This window comes from Aulonocara sp. 'chitande type north' Nkhata Bay, linkage group LG14, assembly GCF_057382095.1.
Source record: "Aulonocara sp. 'chitande type north' Nkhata Bay isolate Kocher_YH1m ecotype deep benthic linkage group LG14, A_spYH_male_GT1.1, whole genome shotgun sequence".
NCBI classification, from domain to species: Eukaryota; Metazoa; Chordata; class Actinopteri; order Cichliformes; family Cichlidae; genus Aulonocara; species Aulonocara sp. 'chitande type north' Nkhata Bay.
In genome coordinates, this window is record NC_141357.1 from 27,703,386 (window position 1) to 27,725,285 (window position 21,900).

The window sequence follows — 21,900 nt, forward strand, 5'->3', positions numbered from 1 at the left end:
AGAAACAGCTCAAAGAACATACAAACTATTTTGTGCAGTCTGACAAAATGTGTCTGTGAGTTAAATGTAAAATCGTGAGGAAACATGTCAATATGTGACACAGAGAGATGGATAAAGATGTAAGAAGGGGAGGAAAGGAGAAGACGGGAGACTATTTTCAAAGGTAAGCACAGCTTAGCAAGTGAAATGTTACACACTGGCAATGTTAAGCTTGCATATAATGTCCTAATTCATTGCAGAGTTTTTAAAATCATAAACTGGATCTACACAAGGTATGTTGCTGAATTATGTTTTAGTGAAATATCTTGAAGTATAGTTTGTCTGTGTTATTCAAACACTGCGTTAAAAACTAGGCAGTTTAGTGCAGGCTAACCTGGTTAGCTTACAGTATTGTGATAAAGTCTTCAGTAATGGACTGGTTACATACAGGGTAGCAATTAGTTTACATTTAAGGCAATAATGCGGATTAGATTCACTCACCAAATTCTACCTATAATAGCTGTATAGCATCTAGGGATTGGAAATCTAGCCATAAGGTTTGTGTAAGCCCTACTTATAAGTTGCTGCATTCAGTAGAATAACGAGCTGTGAGGTGTTACAACACAGGTTAGCTGGTCACAGAGCATACAAAAAGTGTGACTATTTGAATTCTTCTTTTCTCCAAGCTGCACTGCTACACCTGTGAAATCCCACTTTAACCCCAGCTTGTAACCTTTAGACATTTCTACTCCTTTTTTCTTTTAAGTTAACTTTTCAGATTAGATTAGGCACAAACATTACTCAAAGAAGAAGCTGGAGCTCATGTCAGCTTCTCCTCAGTTTCTGAGGGTTGGTTCCAACCATCTAATGTGATTTGTTGCCTGAAAAAGGGAAGAAAACAAAAACATAAATGGCAAAGATATGTTGACTTGACTACAAACGTATTTGAATCCAGGAGATGCCTCCCTTGAGAGTGCAGTTTACTTGAATAAGGAAGTAATTTCAAGGAAACAGGGCTCATTGTGAGGTGAAGGAAAAATTCAATATGACGGCAATTCAGGGTTTGTTCTGATGAGCTGCATTAGTTTAAAGTCAGTATTCTGGTCTCATGGGTTTCACAGAATGTTATTAGTCTACAAAAAAACCTATATCAGACTTTAATCACAGCTTTTAAAGTCTCCAGTGTCACATAATTTGCTCCTGACCCATTAGCAATATGGTGTATGAGAACGACTGAATCAGTGATAAGAAGAAAGAGGCACTTTCTAGCTACACTAGTTGTTTACCATCTAAAATAATAGAATAAAACAAGATAATGGTGAGCATCAAATCAAAAATGACCTCACGTGAACATTTAAAATGTGGATGCATTCTAGTATAGTATAAAGAAAACAATACAGTGCAGCTCCTCTGTACACTACATAATAGTGTTTTTAGGCAAAAGCAAAGTGTAGTGTTTTGATGTCTATTTTATTTCATTGCTGTAAAAGTAATATATTTGGCAGTCACAACAGCAACATAGAGCAGCAGCCTCAAAGCAAGGTTATTCAGCTCCCAATCTGTTGGGCTGAGAGAAAGGGAACGCAAAAGATAAATTCTCCATAAGGTTTAGCAGCCCCAAGCAAGGTTGGTCCCCCTCCAATATCCTAGCCTAGGCTCATCTCCAATTCAAAACACACATAAATATCGTCGCTGTGATTAGCAATCCCATCAAAGTAAAAACAGGCCACTTTGTGGAACATGGAGGGTTTTCGCAATTGAAGTAAACATTTTCAATTGCCTCGGCATCCTAGTCATGATTGGGTGCAAATGAGGAAAGGCAGTCATTAATTCTGGGTGGTGGGTGGGGATGTAGGGGGGAGTGGGCAGAGGCATGGCACAGATGACTGGCTGATAAATTCACACTCATTCCAGCAGCTGTCTGGGAGAGTAAAGTGCCTGTATCTCTACACATGGCTGCCCTCCTGTTCCTGCATCACAACATACTGAATGAAACAGTCAGAGGGAAATACAGACCTTCAAAAGTCTGTGTGCTCTCCAAGGGGATGTACAATCTGGCATGAAGTGTCTGGCGCGGAGTCTCGGTTCATCAGCCGTACTCAAAATGCAAAACGGCACAAACCTGACCAATTTTTACAAAAGTTGACGAAATCAGGAAATATTAGGGGGTCGGCTCTTCCATCAGAAGTTCGGAGACAGGCACCTTTTGAATGGAGCTCGCGCTTTCTTTGAACTTTTCTCTCTTGTTTTCACATCAAAAGACATGAAAGGGGCAGCAAAAAGCAGGATAGCCAGCCCCCAATTCCTCTCCCTTGAGTCACCGCTGTCTGCAGCAGTCATGTCCTTTCAAGGAACAACCAGGACTATAGACAGTCATTAACAATAAAAGTTTCTCCCTCTCTTTCTCTGATGCTGCCTTTTTGCACTTTATCCCTCTCAGTCATTAAATCCTGATCCTCATGATGAAATGCTGTTTTAAGGATGTTCACAAGAAAGAAGGCCTGTGTCTCAGGGTATAATTAGCGCTGTGCCATTTCTCCTAGACCTGCATGGAAAAGCTTCAAAAAAAATAATTCGTACCCCCTAATTTGACCATCGTTTTTTTTCTAACTAAATATAAGCTCTCTTAGAAGCTAAGGGTGCCCGTTTGTATAATGATGCTGCAACACAACTAGAAAAAAGGATGTCCTTCCTGAAAAAGCATCTTTTATCAACTAAAATATTACAGTGTTGTTTTTCTCACAGAAACGAAAGACTCCAGCGGGTTTATAAATCACACTCATCAGCGGTAGCAGCTCTTTAGAGATGAGTTTTAAGTGAATAAAACTGCAAAGATATGAGAAATCCCTTTGAATGATTCTCACTAGGTCTGCACGCTCACTGTGTTCACTGTTTGTTTTTGTATTGGTCCATGAAAGGTTAAACACCATATACTACACTCACAAACTACTTCACTAGGTACACCTGTTCAACTGCTCTTTAATGACACCACATAACCATCCAATCACATGGAAGGAACTCGATACATTTAGGCAATTCAAGTGACTTTGAATGTGGTATAATCGTTGGTGCCAGATATGCTGGCCTGAGTATTTTAACCTTCTAGGACCGGCGTCCACATCACATTTTGGGTTGTCTAGACCACAATACTAAATTTTGCTCTTTCAAATGGCTTTCAAATGAGCCATATTGTTCAAAGGGGCACAATTGTTGTTTCTCATTTTGTTTTTGTACTCAGGCAAAATGCTGCTGTGTTCAGACACCAAATAAAGAGTTTTGCACATCATTACTCGATTGTAACTTTATAGTGTCCTATCAAACACTATAAAGCCAAATACCAAAGAGAAATTAAAAATGTATGCCATGAAAGAGTTCGGGTCTTAGGAGGTTAAAAACCACAATGTCACAGAGATTTCTAGGGTTTACATGTCTATGCAGAGAAGCATCTCTGAATGCACAACACTCAGCACTGATCACTGACTGAACATTGAACCTTGAACGAGATGGGCTGCAGCAGCAGAAGACCAGACTCCTATCAGTTTGTATGCATTCACCAAAATTAAAGAACACTGCTTGGTCTGATGAGTCTTTGTTTTTACTGTGACATTATGATGGTAGGGTCAGAAATTGAAATGGGCCCATCATGTCTTGGATCAACAGTTCAGGCTGCTGGTGTTGGTTTAATGATGTCAGGGATATTTTCTGGGTACACTTTGGTCCACCATCAATTGATTACCATTTTAATGGAACAGCCTAACTGATTATTTTTGCTGTCCAGCCAACAAATCTGCAACAACTGTGTAACAGACGATGACGATATTCACCAAAATCTCTGAGAATTGTTCCAGCACCTTGTTCAAACGATGCTATTAAAGCAGTTCTGGAGGCAAAAGCTGGGCCAACCCAGTACTAGTACTAGTAATAAGTTAACTAGTAATTCGGTTAAGTTTAGGCACTAATATGATAATATCATGCTTCATTCCATATTAACTCTTTTTGAGTGTTTACTTGCAACACTTATCCTCTGATAAAGGAGCAGCTTGGGAAAATAACCTTAGTGGATATTCTGTCGTGACAGGTCTTTTTTTTCATAGCCTCACCCCTCAAACTAGGTAATTACGGCTCTTAGCCTGGGAAGTAGCACTGATTTAGTTTATTACAGGATGGAAATTATGTGAAAATACTGCTGTTTACAGCTCGGAAAGAGAGAAAAACACATTGTTAAATTCATTCCTCACACTTTTACTGCTGAGATTCTACTTTTGGAGAGGCTACAGAATGGGAGGAGATTAGCAAAACTTCTATAGTTAGGAGCAGGAATGTGTCAAAACTACAGACAAATTGAAGAGGAAACCAAGTGGCTTGAAAAGAAATCGAAATCAGCCATTACATGTGGTGAAATGTTGATTTGAGAATTACAAATAAAAACAGAGGATCAGAGCTGTGAGCCGACGGCTATCTCCTCCTTCCTGAAAAGAAACGTTATGAACATAACCAGCCATTCATGTAAACATGCACAGATGAACAAACCGCAATGGACAGCCAATCAACAGACACAGACAGAAGCAAGCACTTCCAAATGAACAGCAGGTAGCAAAAAGAAAGATTACCTGTCAGGGTTTCAGCAGCTCCTGTTGCAGCACAGGTGAGAAGGAGAGCAGGAGAGAAAAGAGGAGAAAAAAAAACAGACAAGTTGTGAGCAGACAGGATGTAAGCAGGGAGCTATATTCCACTGGAAACAAAAAGCATATTCATAATTTTTAAATAGGCTTGTTGAAATTCATTAAATTCAAGCTCCATATGCTATTTGTGTAATTTTCCACCAATTAAGACAAATACAAAAGCCGTCATAATGAGTCATTTTTACAACACAGGTGTGTGCGATTCCGACGTAATGAGCCATTTTCCTGCCTTCATCTATTTTCCGATGTTACATCAATATAGAGGTACAGAGGGAATATTTGGACTTTGTTTTCTACCCCTTGTGTCCCTGATTGAGATTCCAGCCAGCCCCACTGTGGAGCAGCCACTGCCTGGAGACGCTCCCCTGGGACCCGCCGTGTATCCTGGAGAAGAGAGCACCCATTCGGAACGGTGCCCACCCAAACTGGCATCTCACAGGGCATGGGAGACTGGCGCGTTCCCAAGTCCCTGCAGCATTGCTCAGGGCCTGTACCCTCGGGAGAGCTTCCATCATTCATTGTCTGCTATTCATAAACAACTCTGACACACACACATGCACACACACACAAATCTCTTGCCCCCTTGCTGCACATCTACATTTTTATATTTCGCACCATCTTTTATTATATTGACATTTCACACAGACTTTGGTGCTTCTTTACTCTGGCTGTGAGCAATGGGAGCTTCAGTGCCAAGCGTGCTGTACAGTATGGTGAAGTGACTGCCTGTCTAACTTGTCATTGCTGGCTTAATAAGGGTGTAAGGTATGACACATGTCCTTGTTATGGCTCCTTTGTGCATTTTCGACGTGTCAGCAAGTCCCTCGGGACACAAAAATGTGAGTGACAAATCACACATGATGGGAAACAAATTTTGAACGTTGTCCAGGAGCCCGCAACGATATCTCACTACCTTAAAGCTTTGCTTCATCTAAAACACAGCGTGTCAGCCAAAACTTGCTTATATGTGATAATTCACCAGAATGAGGCTTCTGGGCAGTTGATGTAAAAAAAAAAAAAAAAGAACTCACGAATAATAGGCGTTGATAGACTTGAGCTTGAATGAGCACGCTGCATGTATCCCAGTCCAACCAGCCCTCCGGACAGTCCATAATGAGGCTTTTGAGCTGCTTTAATTGCCAGGTAATTATATGTTGTAGCAACATTATGTAAATGACTCATTATCATCTTGTATGTGTACCATATCTGCCCTCGTTTTGCTGCAATACTTTGTCAGGACTATAACCCAGAAAAATGCGTCGGCCTGATAGCGGGGCATCTCGGTGTTTAATCTTGTCAAGAGAGACCTATATCTAAACACAGAGACTTGTGATATAGTGTAGTGACACCTTCCCTAACCCTTCAGTATGATCCACTTCCTGCTGGTGGCCTCTGAAGGGGCTATAAATAGTGTTTTGGTGGCGGGGGTGCTGTCGTGCAGCGCTCCCCTTCTCTCCTCTGTACCTGCAGCACATTAGGTAGAAGTTATGAGGTGCCAGCTCGCCTGTGATTAGATGTCATGGCTGTCGCTCTGCTTAGACAGTGCTGATAGACAGATTTCTGGGGAAATGCATGTGATGGCATTTGTGCGAGTGCACCCATTGCACCAATATGTCAATCACACTGGATGAGAGCAGGCAGGCTAACCGTCCTCCAAATAATGTCTGTCCTTGTCGCCTCACCTCTTTTCCTTTTCATCCAAATCGCATCTTCCCGTTCTGCACAATGAGCAACATTATGTTCAGAAACACAAAAGTGGAGCATTTCACACTCTCCACCTACATTGATGCTACATTTCCTGCTGGAAACCGGCTCATTGTGAGCATTTGAAAGGGCAGACTCTTGCACTGCAGTATGTTTTCTATACGAAGTGAGGCTCTAAGTGCACCAGTATTCAGGGGTCTACGTTCAACCCATTGCCACCCCAGTGAATCCATAATAATGCACGCTGTTTTTTAGTCACTGAGGCAAACTAAGATCTCCGGAGACAAGATGTCTGTGTGGCAAGAGTGGCACATAGCCTCTCTCTCTCTCTTCCTACTGCTCGGTAAAAGCAGTGGGGTAACACTAATGAGGCAACATTTCTTCTCAGTACTAGAGTGATGCCTTTGAATTAATGTTCTTCCTTTCAGGTAAAACATCCCTTGCTTATTTATGCTCATGATCTGAAGCGTGTTGCATGTCAACCTAGTGTGTGATCGCACTGCATAAGAGGACACAACAGAGTGGGATGTTGGAGCTTGGTGTAGTTCCCCATAGAGACACCCACACTGGTTACCTTTGCGACAGTGCATGTGTGTGTGGAGTAATGCTGTCTTACTGTGGGTAGCCCACTGTGTTTTCATTTAATTAGTAGGATCAGAGGTGGGCTTCAAACTTTTTCTCTTCAAGGAAATCGGATGGAGAAGCGGACTCCTGCAGAGTGGACCCAATAAACACAGGCGACTCTTGAGGTCAGAATTTTCACAAAGCAAACTGATGAAAGAAACTCTGCTTTCCTCACAAATAAGATCAAAAACCAGTCTCTAACACTTTACTCTAGTCTTTCTTATCAGTTGTAACTAGTTTGAAATCCCTATTAAACAATTTGTTCAGTTTCCGCAGATATGCCATTTATTTTTTCTGTGAACTGCAGATGAAATGGTTGGAGGCGACATGACATCTGAGCACGCTCCATGCTTTAGCTGAAAGCCTATCTATTCATTTATCAACAGCAAAACAAATTCGCAGACATTCCAGGTTTGTACTGTAGGTAGCCTATTGGCCTAATAGTGTGCATACATATAGCAACTCCAGGGCTGAAAAATGAAGACTCAAATGTCAAGGCAGCAGTTCCTCTGATGGCCACTTGATGCAGGGTTCAAAGGTGAGTCAGGCCCCGAAGACTCGCGAGTTAAAATGATAAGTGATCAGGGTTTTTTTTATAGCAGCTTTCAAACCAGTACAAAAAGTGCAGTTTTAATCCCCAAAGCTAATATTTTACATCATGACAATTCACTAGCTGGGCCCATGTTGTCATTTTCTCAATGCAGCTGCCAGGCCTGGCAGATCCTCATGTACTAATAAGAAGTGAATAAGTGAAAGAATTGAAAAAAGGGGAGGGAGGATGGGGCACGAAAGCGGGAACGAACAGCTTGTAGAACTGGGTCATCATATATAGATAAGATCCAGAAGGGGCGTGTTTGGAGGCGCGGTCCTGCTCCTGAAATTCAGATAATTTATCTCCAATAGTGTATAACTGTTTTAACAGCCCACCTATTTAAGCTACATTAAGCTATAATGCTATCCATTATTAGCAGCTTGGCATGACAGAGCCACCTCTCTGTCATGCCTGTGGGGTTGGAGTTTTAGTTCAATTATTATGGCCTGCTGTGTCGTTAGCACCAACAAAGCGCTCCTGCTTGTCTTTAACTTTTTATTTGTATATTACTTAGCATAAATTAGCAGATACTGACTGTGGGATGCACCCAAGCAGTATATATGGATACACCTCATTAAACAAACATTAGCTGCTGTCTCAGCATTTTACCCTCTCATCCAAACTATGATCACTTCTCAAAAATAAAAAAAAATAAAATAAATAAAAATGTTTGCAGCTACATTGTGAAAAGTGGCTAAGCCCATCTGTAGTTACAGTCTGTGGGTGCTCAGACAAAAGTTCAGTGCCAACAGCTCTCAGGTGGGAGACCTTTCTTATCTACCAAAACAAAGGATTTATTTTCCCATTTGGGGTGGAAAGTGAGTCATCCCTTTGGCATAAATCAACCTTGCAAATTATGAAATACTTCTTTGAGTTATGGGTTGTTGCAAAACACAAAGACTAAAAAGTCTATGAGCCTAAGGAAATAATATTAGGCTTACTCACTGCTTAATGTGTCATGAAAATAGCCATTAATTGACTCCTAAAAACCTTTTTAAAAAAAAGCAAACAGACCTGAGTTGGGATTACATAACATTTAGTCAAGCAGATGACTTAAAAGTTGACGTGGCTGAAATCATAACAGCTACCGAGCAGCTTAATCTCTACGACAATGGAGCCAACGTCATCCGCCAATTAAGACTGAATAATATGGCCTAAATCTCTACAAAAAGCTTCTGAGTGGACCTCTCAAGATTGTGTGCTCTTGTTATACTAAAAAAAAAGAGCTATTTTCTACTCTGTAAAATGGCAGAACTAATTAAGTTGCATTTCATTTATGTACTTGACCCACTTCTTTTATTATCACCTCTCCGGTACTACTTAATCCAGCCCAAACAGTCAGTGAAATATCAGAAAATGCTCACCTGTAAACACGGCCAGGAATATTCAGATTAAATTTCCCCTGAGTCAATTGAGACATTATAATCAGGTAGGCTTACAGGAGATGCAAAGCATGTTTCTGCTTGATAAACCGCAACAAAAAGGAGATTTTGCAAATATCCCCACAGAAGTGGGTAATTGCTCTGTGTTAATGGGATATGCTTTGTAAAGGTCCAATCTATTGCTTGATTGTGTGAGCAGCGCCAGCAAGACACATGTAGCTGACGCGAGTCTCTGCGTTGGGAGATTAAAGGGTAATCCTTCAGAAATGCTGTCAGATAAAAAAAGAAAAAAGTAGCTATATTGAATTCGGTGCCCTGTCCCCCCTCAGTGAAGTGCTATGGGCATCTGCAATTGCACAGAAATTCCCAGAGATGCGTGTTCTTGTGAATGCAATTTTCAAATTAAGACATGTCAGTGTTAGAAACGCCTTTGAAAGCATAAAAGGTGAATAATATCATCGGTGTACCTGACTGGGTGCTGTCGTTCACAATACACATGAAAATGTCTCTGCGGCTGACAGAAAAAAAGAGAAAAAAAATTGCAAACAGCAGCCAACCGCTTTCATGACAGCTCCGCACAGCTCTGGTAGTGTTCGTGTCTTACAGTCGTGTCATAAAGAAAAAAACAAAAAACAAGGGGGTGGGGTGTGTGCGTGTGTTTAAAAAAAAGCTGCTAACAAATTTCTGATGAGTGTGGATGCCAGGCTGCTCTTCCACACGGTCTCACATGATAGGCACCACACAATCCCTGTTACCAAGAAAAGTGGCAAAAATAAAAGCAAAATAAAAGAGACAGTGGTTGCTTTAGATCTGTCAAACTAAAGGTGATCCGACAAGAATTACAAAACAACACTTTTTCAAAAGATATATTGCAAATCAGCACAATATGAGGAAGGGAGAACGGTATAGCAGCACACGATTAAGTCATGCGGATTGTGACAAATGCAGTAACTATCCGGGTCTATGAATCACTTAGCAACTGCTTTTGCTGGGAGGTACAATGATTTCCTTTTTTTTCCTACCAGGCACAATGATCCACTCTGTTATGTTAACAAGACTAGTTGACTGAGCACAGACTTAAGTGCAGCAGCGGCAGCAGCACTACGCTCTGCACCCAAAACCATGCACCAGAGAAGAGACTCGTGTTCTAAGCCGAAGCAAAGCTTAACCTCTGGCAAAGTGACACATCACATCTCATTCACGTTGTCTATTTCGGGTGATGCTGCAACTTTTTGGTGTCTTTTTTTTCTGCTCAGAGGCAGCAGGCACTTTGAAACCTCTTTTCAGCCTGGTGTCAGTTTTTAAAAGAAAGTTGCAGCAGGAGTGCCACGTTTGTTATCACAGTAGAGAAACCGACGCTCTGATTGTGCCCAGATAAAAAAAAAAAGAAACAAGAAATGTTTCAGATCAAGACTCCAAGAACTGTTTATGGGGAAGAACCACTGCTATTCTGGTTACACTGTAATGCCTCACCTAATGTGCGGTCTCTTGCAAGGAAAATTCACATGAGCAATACTCAAGCAGGAAACGGTGAGAACGTGAGTGCGTCCTTTTTAGCTTGTCTGCCAGCATATTTGCTTACTCACTAGGAATGTGTGTACATCTGTGCAAGCACGCCTGCGTGTATGTGTGTGTGAGGGGTAATTAGGACATTAGGAGAAGCTTCTGACAGGCTTGTCATCGCCACAGCCTGCCCAGTGGAAAGGAGCTGGTCAGAGGGGTAAGTGGGGGTCCGGCAGGGTCAAGAGACAGCTGCTGCACCACCACTCACTGTCTGGAAGCTCTCAGAGAATATTAAACCACCGGGGCTTCAGCCAAGATGCTCCCTTATTTATGGAATACACAAAGGCTTTCCAAAAGGAGGCAGTGGCTAATTTATGCCACTGTTGTGAAAGTGCTGGGTTTTTTTGTGGTTTTGGGGGTTTTTTGATCATGAAACAAAAGAGCATAAACATAAAAAGACCAGAATAAATGGCGATGGCATCGAGGTAACTGAGGTTATTTTGTAAATCAGCGAATTTGGAACACAGCGTCTGTTGTTCTCACTTTTTCACTCACGCTTCTTTTCTTTTTTTCTCATGATGATAAATCTGTGCGGTCTTACACCTCCTGTGTATGTGTCGCCAGCGCAGAAAGGCTCTATTATTACAATGTGAGACATATTAAATACATCTCCAAAGGCTGATGACCTTGGTGATGGCATACCATTAATTGTATAGATGGATTATTATCATCACAACAATAACATGGCTGCCTTCTTGCTCCACTCACCCAAACACCTGGGCCCATTCCCCGGCTGCGTGTGCTCATATACTCATAATCACTTCTATCAGCCCAAAATGTTAACTGCATCCGGGGACGCTAAATACGTCCATTTGTTTGCAGTTGTAATGTCTTTTGTGCGCCTCAATCAGGCACCTGTCAGACACACACCTGCTACCTCAGAGCTAAGAGAAAAGGCAGAGGGAAAGCCTTTTGTTTCCTCACAGAGTTTATAATCAGCACGTTGTTTCCAATCTTCTCCCACCATTTTTCAATTTCCCATTTCCCTTTTCTCAGTCAAATCACTGCTATCAATCAGGTGCGTGTTTGAGAACGAGAGAGAGAGAGGAGAAAGAGAGGGGGAAGTTCCTTGATGGAACCATCTCCAGCCCCAGGCCTCATTAGTCAGAGAGTGCAGAAAAGAAACGTGTGCGTGGATGTGAGTGGCGCGCGCACGTGCGAATGTGTGTGCACGTGATAAAAATGAATACAGGGAGAGTGTGTCTGTCAATATGAGGCCATTTAGCATTTCCTATTCCATCCAAATGATGCACAGCGGACATTATGCTCTCTATTTGAGTTTCTCTAAATGGATATTCAACCCAGTAAGTTCTATTATATTTTGCCCTTTCCCTCCACTGTGCTTACTGATATCATGGCAGAAGATGACCTATAGCGTTTCAAAACAATTTCTGTGCAACCATGACAACATCTTCTCATATCAGCTTGCAGTGAAAACATCTCAAAAACGAATGCAGCTGACTGATGTGGCAGTCGATACACAACAGCTGCATAGGCACAAGCTATATTGATTAATGTGACAAGATGGGCTCAAAGTGCATCGACATCCTTGAGGAGAGTTGGCTTAGTTGCCGGTACTGAACACTGCTACAAGAGGAACAGCACAAAGCCCTCGGTTAACATTCATGAGGCACAAATTAGGAAACAAATACAAACACTGAATAAAGGATGGGCAAACACAGCGAGCCGAGATTTTTGCCAACGTGGCAATATGTTCGATGTTTTACTGAGTGTATTGATTATAAAAGAGATCCATTTGAAGTGGCTGGACAAAATGGCAACTATAGTAAATTCACAATGGCAGGGTAATATACGGCTTCACTGCTTTCATTTATTCACAGCTTGACATTTCCTCCCTTCCACAGAGTGTGCTCTAACTGTGTGCCAATGGCCACATCACTTAGACTGGACCCGCATGAATATTTAACATTAGCGCCTGGCTCGTAGCACGCAGAAAATGAATTATTTTTAGTGGGCTTTGCAGAGGCACCGTGAAAAACCCCTCACTCCGGTGATGAATCGCTGGAGAGTTTATGTTGTATTAAGCAGGCAAAACAAATGGCTATCAATCATTTGAAGCTTTCCATGCTTGCCAGCTATGCATCTCTTGCTCCCCTTTCAGAGATTCGGTCGGTTTTCAGAGGGATCAGCTGCCAGCTTTGGGTTGTGCAAAAAAGGGTCAGCCTCGAGTTCACTGGTGTTTGTTGACAAGCCCTTTTTAGAAGAGGCAGACAGCCTGCGACTGAATGCAGCTTTAGGTAAATGTAAACACAGCTTCAGATGTGCTTCGTGAGTTAGCATCGTGCTACGGTTAATGGAATAAAAACCTCAGTTTCCATTCTTCCGTGATGCCCTCTTTTTATCTGTCTGCAAAAACTGCTTCATAATCTCAAACTTAACTTTTGAGGTTTTCAACATTACCCTTTTTTTCCTCCATGTGCATTGCACTCTAGGTCATTACACATCCATTGCATCATGTGAAACGCTTCCAAACTTTATTAAGCCCGACACAAACGTGACCGAGACTTACACAAGATGCATTTCACGGCGCACGAGCTATAATGAACTTGTATGGTACTGTATTATTGCACAATCTGTCAGATGCATTATGCAGCTACATCAGCGATGATAATAAATCATTTTGAAGAAAGGGAGAGAACTAAGATCAAATATAAAACACAAATAATTTGTTTTGAACGCGCTCCAGTACATCTTGGGAACTTGGGTTTTGTGTATACAATTTTTAACTCTGGAAAATATCCACTGTAACGGAAGGAGATCAACCAGATCCGTGGCTGGCCAATGATCAAATCATGTTTGATGTTTGAACTACCTAACCTATTAAATCCCACTATCCCACTGTTGGGAGAGTGAATTAAAACTTGTCCTGTACAGCAAAACACTCTTAATGGGGATTCCAATTTTTCTGCCTGACTAAAGACTATATGTCAGACTGAATTTCAGGGAAATGTGTGAACTGAATCTAGAAGAAGCCCAGAATTTGACAGTTTAGAGCTACGTTAACAATGTGTTTCCAACAGATAATACAGCTTAGCATATATTCATTTTTTTATATAGTGCCAAATCACAATAAGTCACCTTGAGGTGCTTTATATTATAAAACCCTACAATAATATACAGTCAGCACAAGTGAAACAGGCAAAAAAAGAGTTGCTCTTTCAATTTCCATCTTGCATTTATGCAATAAGTCATTTATTAAACCTCAAACTTAATTTCTGCAGTCCTAAAAAGAATTAACACACTGTAAATATATTACAACTCTAAGAAACTGTTGGAACATGCTTCTATGCATCACATATTATGTGTAATCCTATCAGACAATCTGTGACCTTGCAACTATTTAAGGGATATTTTAAAGAAAACTGGGTCAACAGGGCTTAAATTGGTTTATATGATTCCTAATAACAGAATAAAATAGAGCACGTGTGCGACAACTGCGCGACCTACTTTTTAAATGTATGTTTGATATAGCGTTTGATAAGGTTTAAGAGAATTTTGGTTCCAGAGAAGCATGCAATCTGAGATCCATGAAAAGATCTTTTGTACCATTTTGTGCGAGGGAAAGGTTCAAGCTGAGGTTTGAGTGAATCATCATTTGTAAAAGCTGATTTAAAATGACATCCGCATCAGTGAAAGGCTTGCTGGATCCTGATAGACCACTGCTGAGGCCGCTGGTACAAAGGTGTGAATGCTGCAAATAAATAAAACTGCTTGCAGAAATGAAATTTCAAAATAAATCCTCGAATATTAAGAGTGCCAACAGATCAAACCTAAGAGCGCATAGAGAAGTAGTGCTTATAGATGATTAAATCAGCGCCTCATGCTTCCCCCGTACCTGCTTTGAGTTTTATTTGATTGGCTACGCAATTACCTTAACATTGGTTAATTGCTAGTTAATCTACCTCTCAAAGCAATCACATAACCCTCTGGTCTGCCAATCAGCAATTTAAAAATCACGTTTAAATTCAGTCAGCTAAAATATACACGTACGCACGAAAGGGTGCCCAGGATGCCGACGTGACACGTGGAGTTTACAGATTCTCGGATTACTTGACAGTTTCATTAAGACAGATTACCGTGACCCTGAAGTTTTAATCTACCAGATAAAGTGAAGCTGTTTTTACACCCATCGTCCAGGATGCACTTCTTTTCCAACAACATCCGAACCTGAGATGAGATTTGGCCTCCTTCAAATACAATCTGAATTGATTAAACAGAAACTGGCAGGCTGAACAGAGCAGAGGAGAGTACAAACTCGTCCACGCAGCCAGTGGCGACTGTGGACACAAGATTGAGGGTAAGATATCCGTGAGTGGCCGGGCACCTGAGTCTGAGAGATAGTACTGCTTACTTGCGGAGGAGGGGGGAGGTGGGGAGAATGACAAGGTGGGGTTTTTTTTGCCTGTGTTTTCCCTTGAGGTTAATATTTTATGGATGTGTGATACAGTTCAGGTGACAGTTTGAGATGACGGAGAGTCAGCGTGCAGGCGGCAAGAGTTCAGCGATTTATTAAAAGGGAGGGAGTGTGGCACGGGGGAGATCTGAGAAATGTGTTAGTAGCTGTTAATGCGAGGGGTCTCAAAATGACTAAAGTTTGTGCTCGTACATGCAGTCATTCACATGTGTGTGAGATGAGCTTTCTGCAACCCGAGCCCATTAGAAAAGCAGAGGCACTGGCAGTACAGATGTGTCTCTCTCTGAGTCCGACATGAAACACAGGAAACGGCCTCTTTGATCATTATCTACCTGTCAGTCTGCCCTCCACGGGGACCACCTGTTACTACTGCTGATGTGCCGCAATGACAGGCCAGGGGCACTCACACAAACTTAACACACATCAGGCAAAAAGAAAGAAAGAAAAAGGAGCACCGCTATGAGTCTGGATGGTGTCTACATTCAAACTTTTCCCCATGGAGGTATAACCATGACTACGAGTACTGTGGGTAAAACGCAGGTTATTTTTCTAAATTTGGATTCCAATTAGCCTCAGTGACTGTGAGGCTCGCTTGGGTCCACATTCGCATTCATACCAACAGGCAATTTGGTCTCCGATCCCCGTGATTGTATGTTTGTTGGATGTGGGAGGGAAACAAGCTGAAATCCATGTGATCAAAGGGAGAACATATCTAGGAGTGAGTCAGAAGCAAACAAACTCGCACAGGTTCATTTGTTTGACTTCCTTCTTCTACAGCTACGTACTGTCTCATACAACCTGCTGAGAAAATTTCTACAAATAAAAAGACACAGCGACTACATATAGACTGCGCTGTGAGGTTGAGCCCAGTGGCTCCAAGCATGATTGCAATCAACAAATGTGGTCATCTTCCGCGGCTTCTGTGTGCCCTCACGTAAAAAGGAGTTATTTTCTTGCACCCACAGCTTATATGATAACGATGTCAATTAATTCTTTTTTCTCTTTCCAAAGGGAAAGCAACCTTAAAAAGATGGTTCAAACAAACCAGAAAAAAACATTTGTCAGTTTCATTTACTTGTTGTCAGGGTCTAATATTCCAGGGTTTATTTTTATTTTTAGATCTAGTTCTTTTGTTTTAACTTTTGACGTTCTAATAAAAAAAAACTTTGACTAAATATCTCAGCTATAGCAAGGAAAACTGATGCGTGCTTTAGAACAGGAAACTACAAAAGACTATGAGAAAAAAAATAATATCCCTGATCAGATGCAAACTCTCGTCTCCCGCATCAATCGAACCTTTAATCCACCTTCTAAGCCCTTCCAATCCGCCTTGCTAGATGAAGGACACCTGCCTTTCTGCAATCATGCAGAATGCTGGTATTAAAGATAATTTGTGAGACGTGCAACTTGATGAACCCAATATTAATGCAATTACCAGAGGCAGTGGGCTGGAAAAGTCGACGTTAAAATGTTTCTTGTTTTAGAAACTTACGGCAAAACTGCCGCCGACAGGTGTTATTATTTTTTTATTTTCTCTGTAAAATAAAATACCAATAACGTCTACTGTAATTGTGTGAAAACACAAATAACCTGCTAAACTGACCCTTTAAAGCTAGACTGCTGTGAAGCTGTCAGCAATAAAACGGGCTCCGTACTGTGCAGAGACCTGCTGGCTTCGAGGGAAATAAACTTTTCTAACCAGTTCCCAAAGTGAAGCTGTCTGAAGCTGTCTGTACGGTATGTGAATCGTTTGTGTATCTGTGGGTTAACAACTGTTGGTCATCGTTTTGAAAAGAAATTCTTCAGAGACTCGGTTTGCTTGGCTTGTTAGGGGAATATCAGCACCTTTATGATCAATCAAAGAGTTTCTAAACCCTTGTACCCTCTGCTGCCTTGCTGCTTTTTCGCCGCATTCCCTTTTGCTCCTGTTCTCTCAATTTTTTTTGTCAACACTGACTCCGTCTTCTGTAGGTTAAAGTTACCACTTTAATCTTTGCTTGCCCCCACTGGCACCCAGCATAAACAAATGAACACTATAATGCAGCAGCATACACACATTTATATGCACAGCCATGTTTGTCTGTCTTTGTGTTTCGGGCAAGCTTGACTCCGTTGTTAGCGTACCACCCACATGACTTGCGGTGGTCACATTTGGTTGCGGCAATTTACACACTTTAAGTTGTAATGGCTTTTCCACATCTTTCTCAGAAACAGCTCAGACACCTCTGTAACTACTTTGGGAATACACTGCGCGGCCACAGCGCCAACAGCATTAGTATGAATTGTACTGTCAATTTAAAGGGAATGTTTGAAGCTTATTCTAATGGGAATGAGTCTGTTCTGAGAGCAGGACACGCAGGACAGTGGAGGAACATGCGGCTATGATGTTGTGTGGACGCGAGCAGAAACATTTCATTGTACATGCTAAATTTTCTGACGCAGTCTCACGTAATGCCATCTCTGTCAAGCTTCAGATCAGAGCGTCAGATCTTTCAGCACAACATCAAAGACTCCTCACAACCAAGTGCGCGCCAAACAAACCAGACTCCAGCAGACTCACAAATTCACAGGAGCTTATTGCATCTGCACAGCCATATAACACAGTGTCTGCACCTTAAAGCCGGCAAACACACTAATCACCTCAGATGAAGAAGACCAAAGCTTGTAATGTCCTAGCTTATTTGGATTTTTTAAAAATATGTATACACCAGACACCACTTCAATGTATTGATCACTTTTGAAATGAATTGAATTCATTACAGAACCATACTTGTTCTTATAATGATATAAATTTATTTTAAAAACATCCTAGCTAATAGGAGTATATCTACCACCAGTTCAACTGCTTGTAACTTTAATTTTTTACTGATAAATTAAATAAATGATGCAGTTGATCATGTGGTGCGCAGCGGGGTACGAGCATGCATTTAGATTGTTGCTTAAAGCAGCTGTAATCAATATTCTTATAATGGCAAGAAACTGGTTCCTTGTAGGGAACAGACAGAGAATTAGCGGCAGACGCTGCAGCAGCACTCAGCTTTACGGAGCTTTATATTGCCTTTCAGTTCATTGCTTACAACTTGCTGCCCAACTCTACTGTTTCACTTCACTGCTGCTCTGGCAGTTTCATATTCAGCTGCAGCAGGCAGCTGTTTTCAGTTTTCAGTTACAGAAAAGAAAAGAAAAAAGCTGTAAAACCATATTGTACATGACCTGCCCGGTAACAAACAAGTGGCAGACAAAGTTAGAAACGGGTGAACACAGTATGGAGCAGCAAACGAGCTGATATTTCCCTAAGGAGTTTGTGGAGACAAGTACAGAGCTACAGTAAAGCCAGACTGAATATTCATCAGGTCACCTAAAAAACACAACACAAAAAATGCTAATGTTGCTTCGTATTTACTGGATGTGCTAAAAAAAAAAAGATGTTTGCCAAAAGAACTTGAAGGTGAAATATGTCAATTTTGTAGTTGTAGCTTGTGCAATGGAAACTCGAGTAAGAATCACCAGGGCAAATATAAACATTTTTAACTAACATTTTAATATTTTTTCTTTTAGCATGGTGAGGAACTTTAACTGCAGCTACTTAACAAATGCAGTGGATTAAACAAAAAAGGCTCCTAACTAGAAACAAAACTAGAAGTATATAATTCTACACAGTGCTCAGCCACCAAATGTAGGGTGGGTGCCACAGTTGTACAAAATTGACAGTACTTGTAATGTTTTTCTAATGGTTAATCCACCAGTATGTGCATCAAAATGATGTAACAAACTAATGTTGGCAAAATATGCCTGTAAAATATGTGAGTTTCATACAAATATACCTGAAGGTTACATCAAAATGGTTAAGTGGTTCACACAATGCAGAGACTAGCAGGTAAACTGGAAATAGCTTACATTGTTAAAATTTTAGGTTTCATTTAATTTGATCACAGAGATGCTGCAAACACTTTCCAGTTTTTTTTAAACAATTTTAATTATTTAAATAAATTTCATCAGTAATTGAAAACTATTGAAATGCCAGGCTTTATAATGTATTTTTCCACTTTAAAAAAAAAAAAGAGTCTTTTTTAAAATTGTTTCTAAAAAATTATCTTTTTAAAAATTGTTTCTAAAAAAAAAATCTTGGTCTTATTTCAGCTTTTTTCTTGTAATTTGTTCTTGCTTTTAATTCTAGGTTTCATGTTTGTTTTTCTTTCTTTAAAGCACAGAGTGGCTCTGTGAAACATACTGAATATTTCTTGCTGTCTTGCTTGTTTTAGCGATCGGTGCTTATTATGCATCCTTCCACAGTTCATAACAATAACACCAATATCATAGTTCTGTCACAAAAAGGTTTATAACATATAATATCAGCAATCCAGTGGATATCGCTGCTGCTGCTGATAATAATAGCAATAAAATGTGAGATGTTGCACAGTAGTCCTTGCCAGAAGATGCGTCGAACGTGGAAGACACGATGATCACTGAAGAAATAAAGACAACCATTTGGCTAATCTATGACACAACACCGCTGACACTCATAAGATTAGAGATGCCTTTCAGTCTAAATCAGGCCTCTATCTGCATGCTTAGCACTATTACTGCCTTTATGGGGTACTACCCTCAGGGGTCTATTGCCCACACGATAGTGGATGCCAAGCTCAAATACACTTTCTCTCACACAGTCACACCGAACGGGATGAAGATGAATCAAATATGATGATTAACAGGAAAAACATTCAGTGAAAGTCTTTATAGAAAGTGTTTCCGTGGGCTGATGGCACAGTCAACGCGGTGGAAACTCCCCAGCAGTCATGAATCACTCGTCAGGAGTTTCCTTTCTCTCAAATTTAAATGCAAACTTTAACATCAAAGGTGCGACCATACCGCTAATGCAGCAGAACAGACTGTTGGAGCTTTCATGCCCAGAAAAATAGCGTTTGATAGAATTTTTTTTTTGCCAGACACAGAAAACACTGGCAGTAGTGTGTTTTCCAGGAAGATGAGGCCTATGCATAGGGTACTGTTTGTTTTTCAGACAAGAGACTGCCACTGGAATGCCAGTGTAAATACTCGGTTTTGTCAGTTCTCTCTGCTGTTGTTTGGGATCCAGAGCAACCACAGGATCAGCATCAGAGAACATTCTTATCCTTCGGCTTACAAACATACCAAACTGGAGCTCCGCATCCTCTTCCTAGCCTTACTGTTCTTTGCTCTGAGCCAGCTCTACTCCCAGAATTTCTTTAAAAAGCCCTCACAACTGTTCCTCACATTTGATTTGTGCACAAGGTTGATGGAGCCACGGTTCAGTGGCAAGTTCAGTTGGGGAGGTCTGCCTTTTGCTGTGGCGGTGAAGAATTATTAAAAGATTCTGCAGCTTTTTGGCGAAAGCAATAAAATGACATGACAAGAGGAGCGACGAGGAGATGTTTTTGTTTGTATTGAGCTCATGTTACAGCAAAACCCCCTCAATATGTTTCACCTTTCAGTTTAAATTTGCACCTTCCTACTCCGTTTTGTATTTACGAGGAGCGGCGTAGGGTTGAGCAGTGGATTTTTAAAATGAAATTACTAGAGTCAGTTTCAACAATACAGAATACCTCTCATACAACCTGGCGATAACAAAGAGCTGTATAATGAGGTAAAATAAAGGCTAAATGAATCCAAATCAGAGGAGCCATGAGACCCGTGGAATGTGCGCTGAGAACAATTAGCTAGCTCATCCAGCATACGAATCAGCTCCTGGCACATTACGCACATACTGTAAAGCTCATTACTGCTGCAAGGCACACAATCAGTCGATCAAATTCAGCGGCGGAGCGCGCTCCGTCAGGATCCGCCTGTCATTCAACTCTTTAACCCGCTGCTGCGCCCCAATCACCCAGCGCAGACACAACAACAGCCTCACGTTCTGTTTTAACAAGTCATGCTTCGTTATGTGCGGGACTTTTCCCAGACTTTTGCGCTCTTTGATGGATGCTGACTGTTGTGATGCTTTCATCTCCTTTCTCAAAAAAAAAAGAAAAAAAAAAGGGGGAATAAGAAGAAAAAAGAGAAAGAATTCTTGAACGCAAACACCCATGGTTAAACATAAAAGGGCTGAGATATTTTAAAACTGACATCACTTCAAAGGGAGTGAACACATCCAAAGGGTATCACAGGGAGGAGACTCAAAAGCCTGCTAGTCACCTGTAATCCACTGCTAATACTTGGTCCCCACAAGCGCGCATTAACATTCACGTCGTTCACACATGCCCCGGTTCGATGTATAGATGCGCACGAGGGTCGTTAATATTCAACCTGCAAGAATGTCTCACATAGATATTCTGGACTCGCTCGATTTAGGAAACAGGATCTATACACGAATGCAAGGATTATCTCGTGAATATATCAGTGTCATTACAGCAGCTGTGTTATAGTGACAACTGTTCTGTTAGCCTGCATCTCTTTCTCCACTGCTCTTTTTGGTGTCTCGTTCTTTCATCACTTTAGCTCTTTGACTCCTGCCTCCACATTCTTTGAATTTGATGCCAGCTCGCTGTGTTGAAAAGGTATAGTTTTTTAAAAAGAGGAACTACCTTACTTTTAAATAAACCAAGGAAGGAACCGTGCCTTCAAAGTCTTGTTTTTTTTCCCTTACCACGGAAGAGAAGCTAAAAGTGTTTTCAAAGTTGAAGAAAGTCTTTTAAAGTACTTGATGGAGCACAAACAGGCATTTAACTGAAGTGTTTGTGATCACAGTGGTGTTTGTTTTTTCCTTTGAAAGTAGAACTATGAGACATGTCGCATATGTTTAAATGATATATAGTAAATAGGAGGTATTGGATTCTAACAGGAAAAGTTTCTAAGCTGCATCCATGCTACTCGTACAGAGTAATTTAATGCTCTACTCTATTGAAAGGAATGCAATATGTTATGCCAGCTCAGAAAAAGATTTTGCTTGTGTTTATCATTACT

The 21,900-nt window shown here is 41.0% G+C and overlaps 1 protein-coding gene across 3 annotated transcripts in view; it reads right to left on the bottom strand.

Annotated features, from left to right (window-relative positions):
* cadm1b (cell adhesion molecule 1b) overlaps nucleotides 1-21,900 on the bottom strand; it is a 161,565-nt gene that overhangs the window by 48,718 nt on the left and 90,947 nt on the right. For 2 of the 3 annotated variants that reach the window (XM_086261872.1, XM_086261870.1), the window contains exon 2: nucleotides 4,590-4,610. The exons of the other annotated variant lie outside the window; for it this stretch is intronic. In XM_086261872.1, the coding sequence (XP_086117998.1) occupies nucleotides 4,590-4,610 (21 nt within the window). The remainder of the gene's footprint in view (nucleotides 1-4,589; nucleotides 4,611-21,900) is intronic. 3 annotated transcript variants of the gene reach the window in all.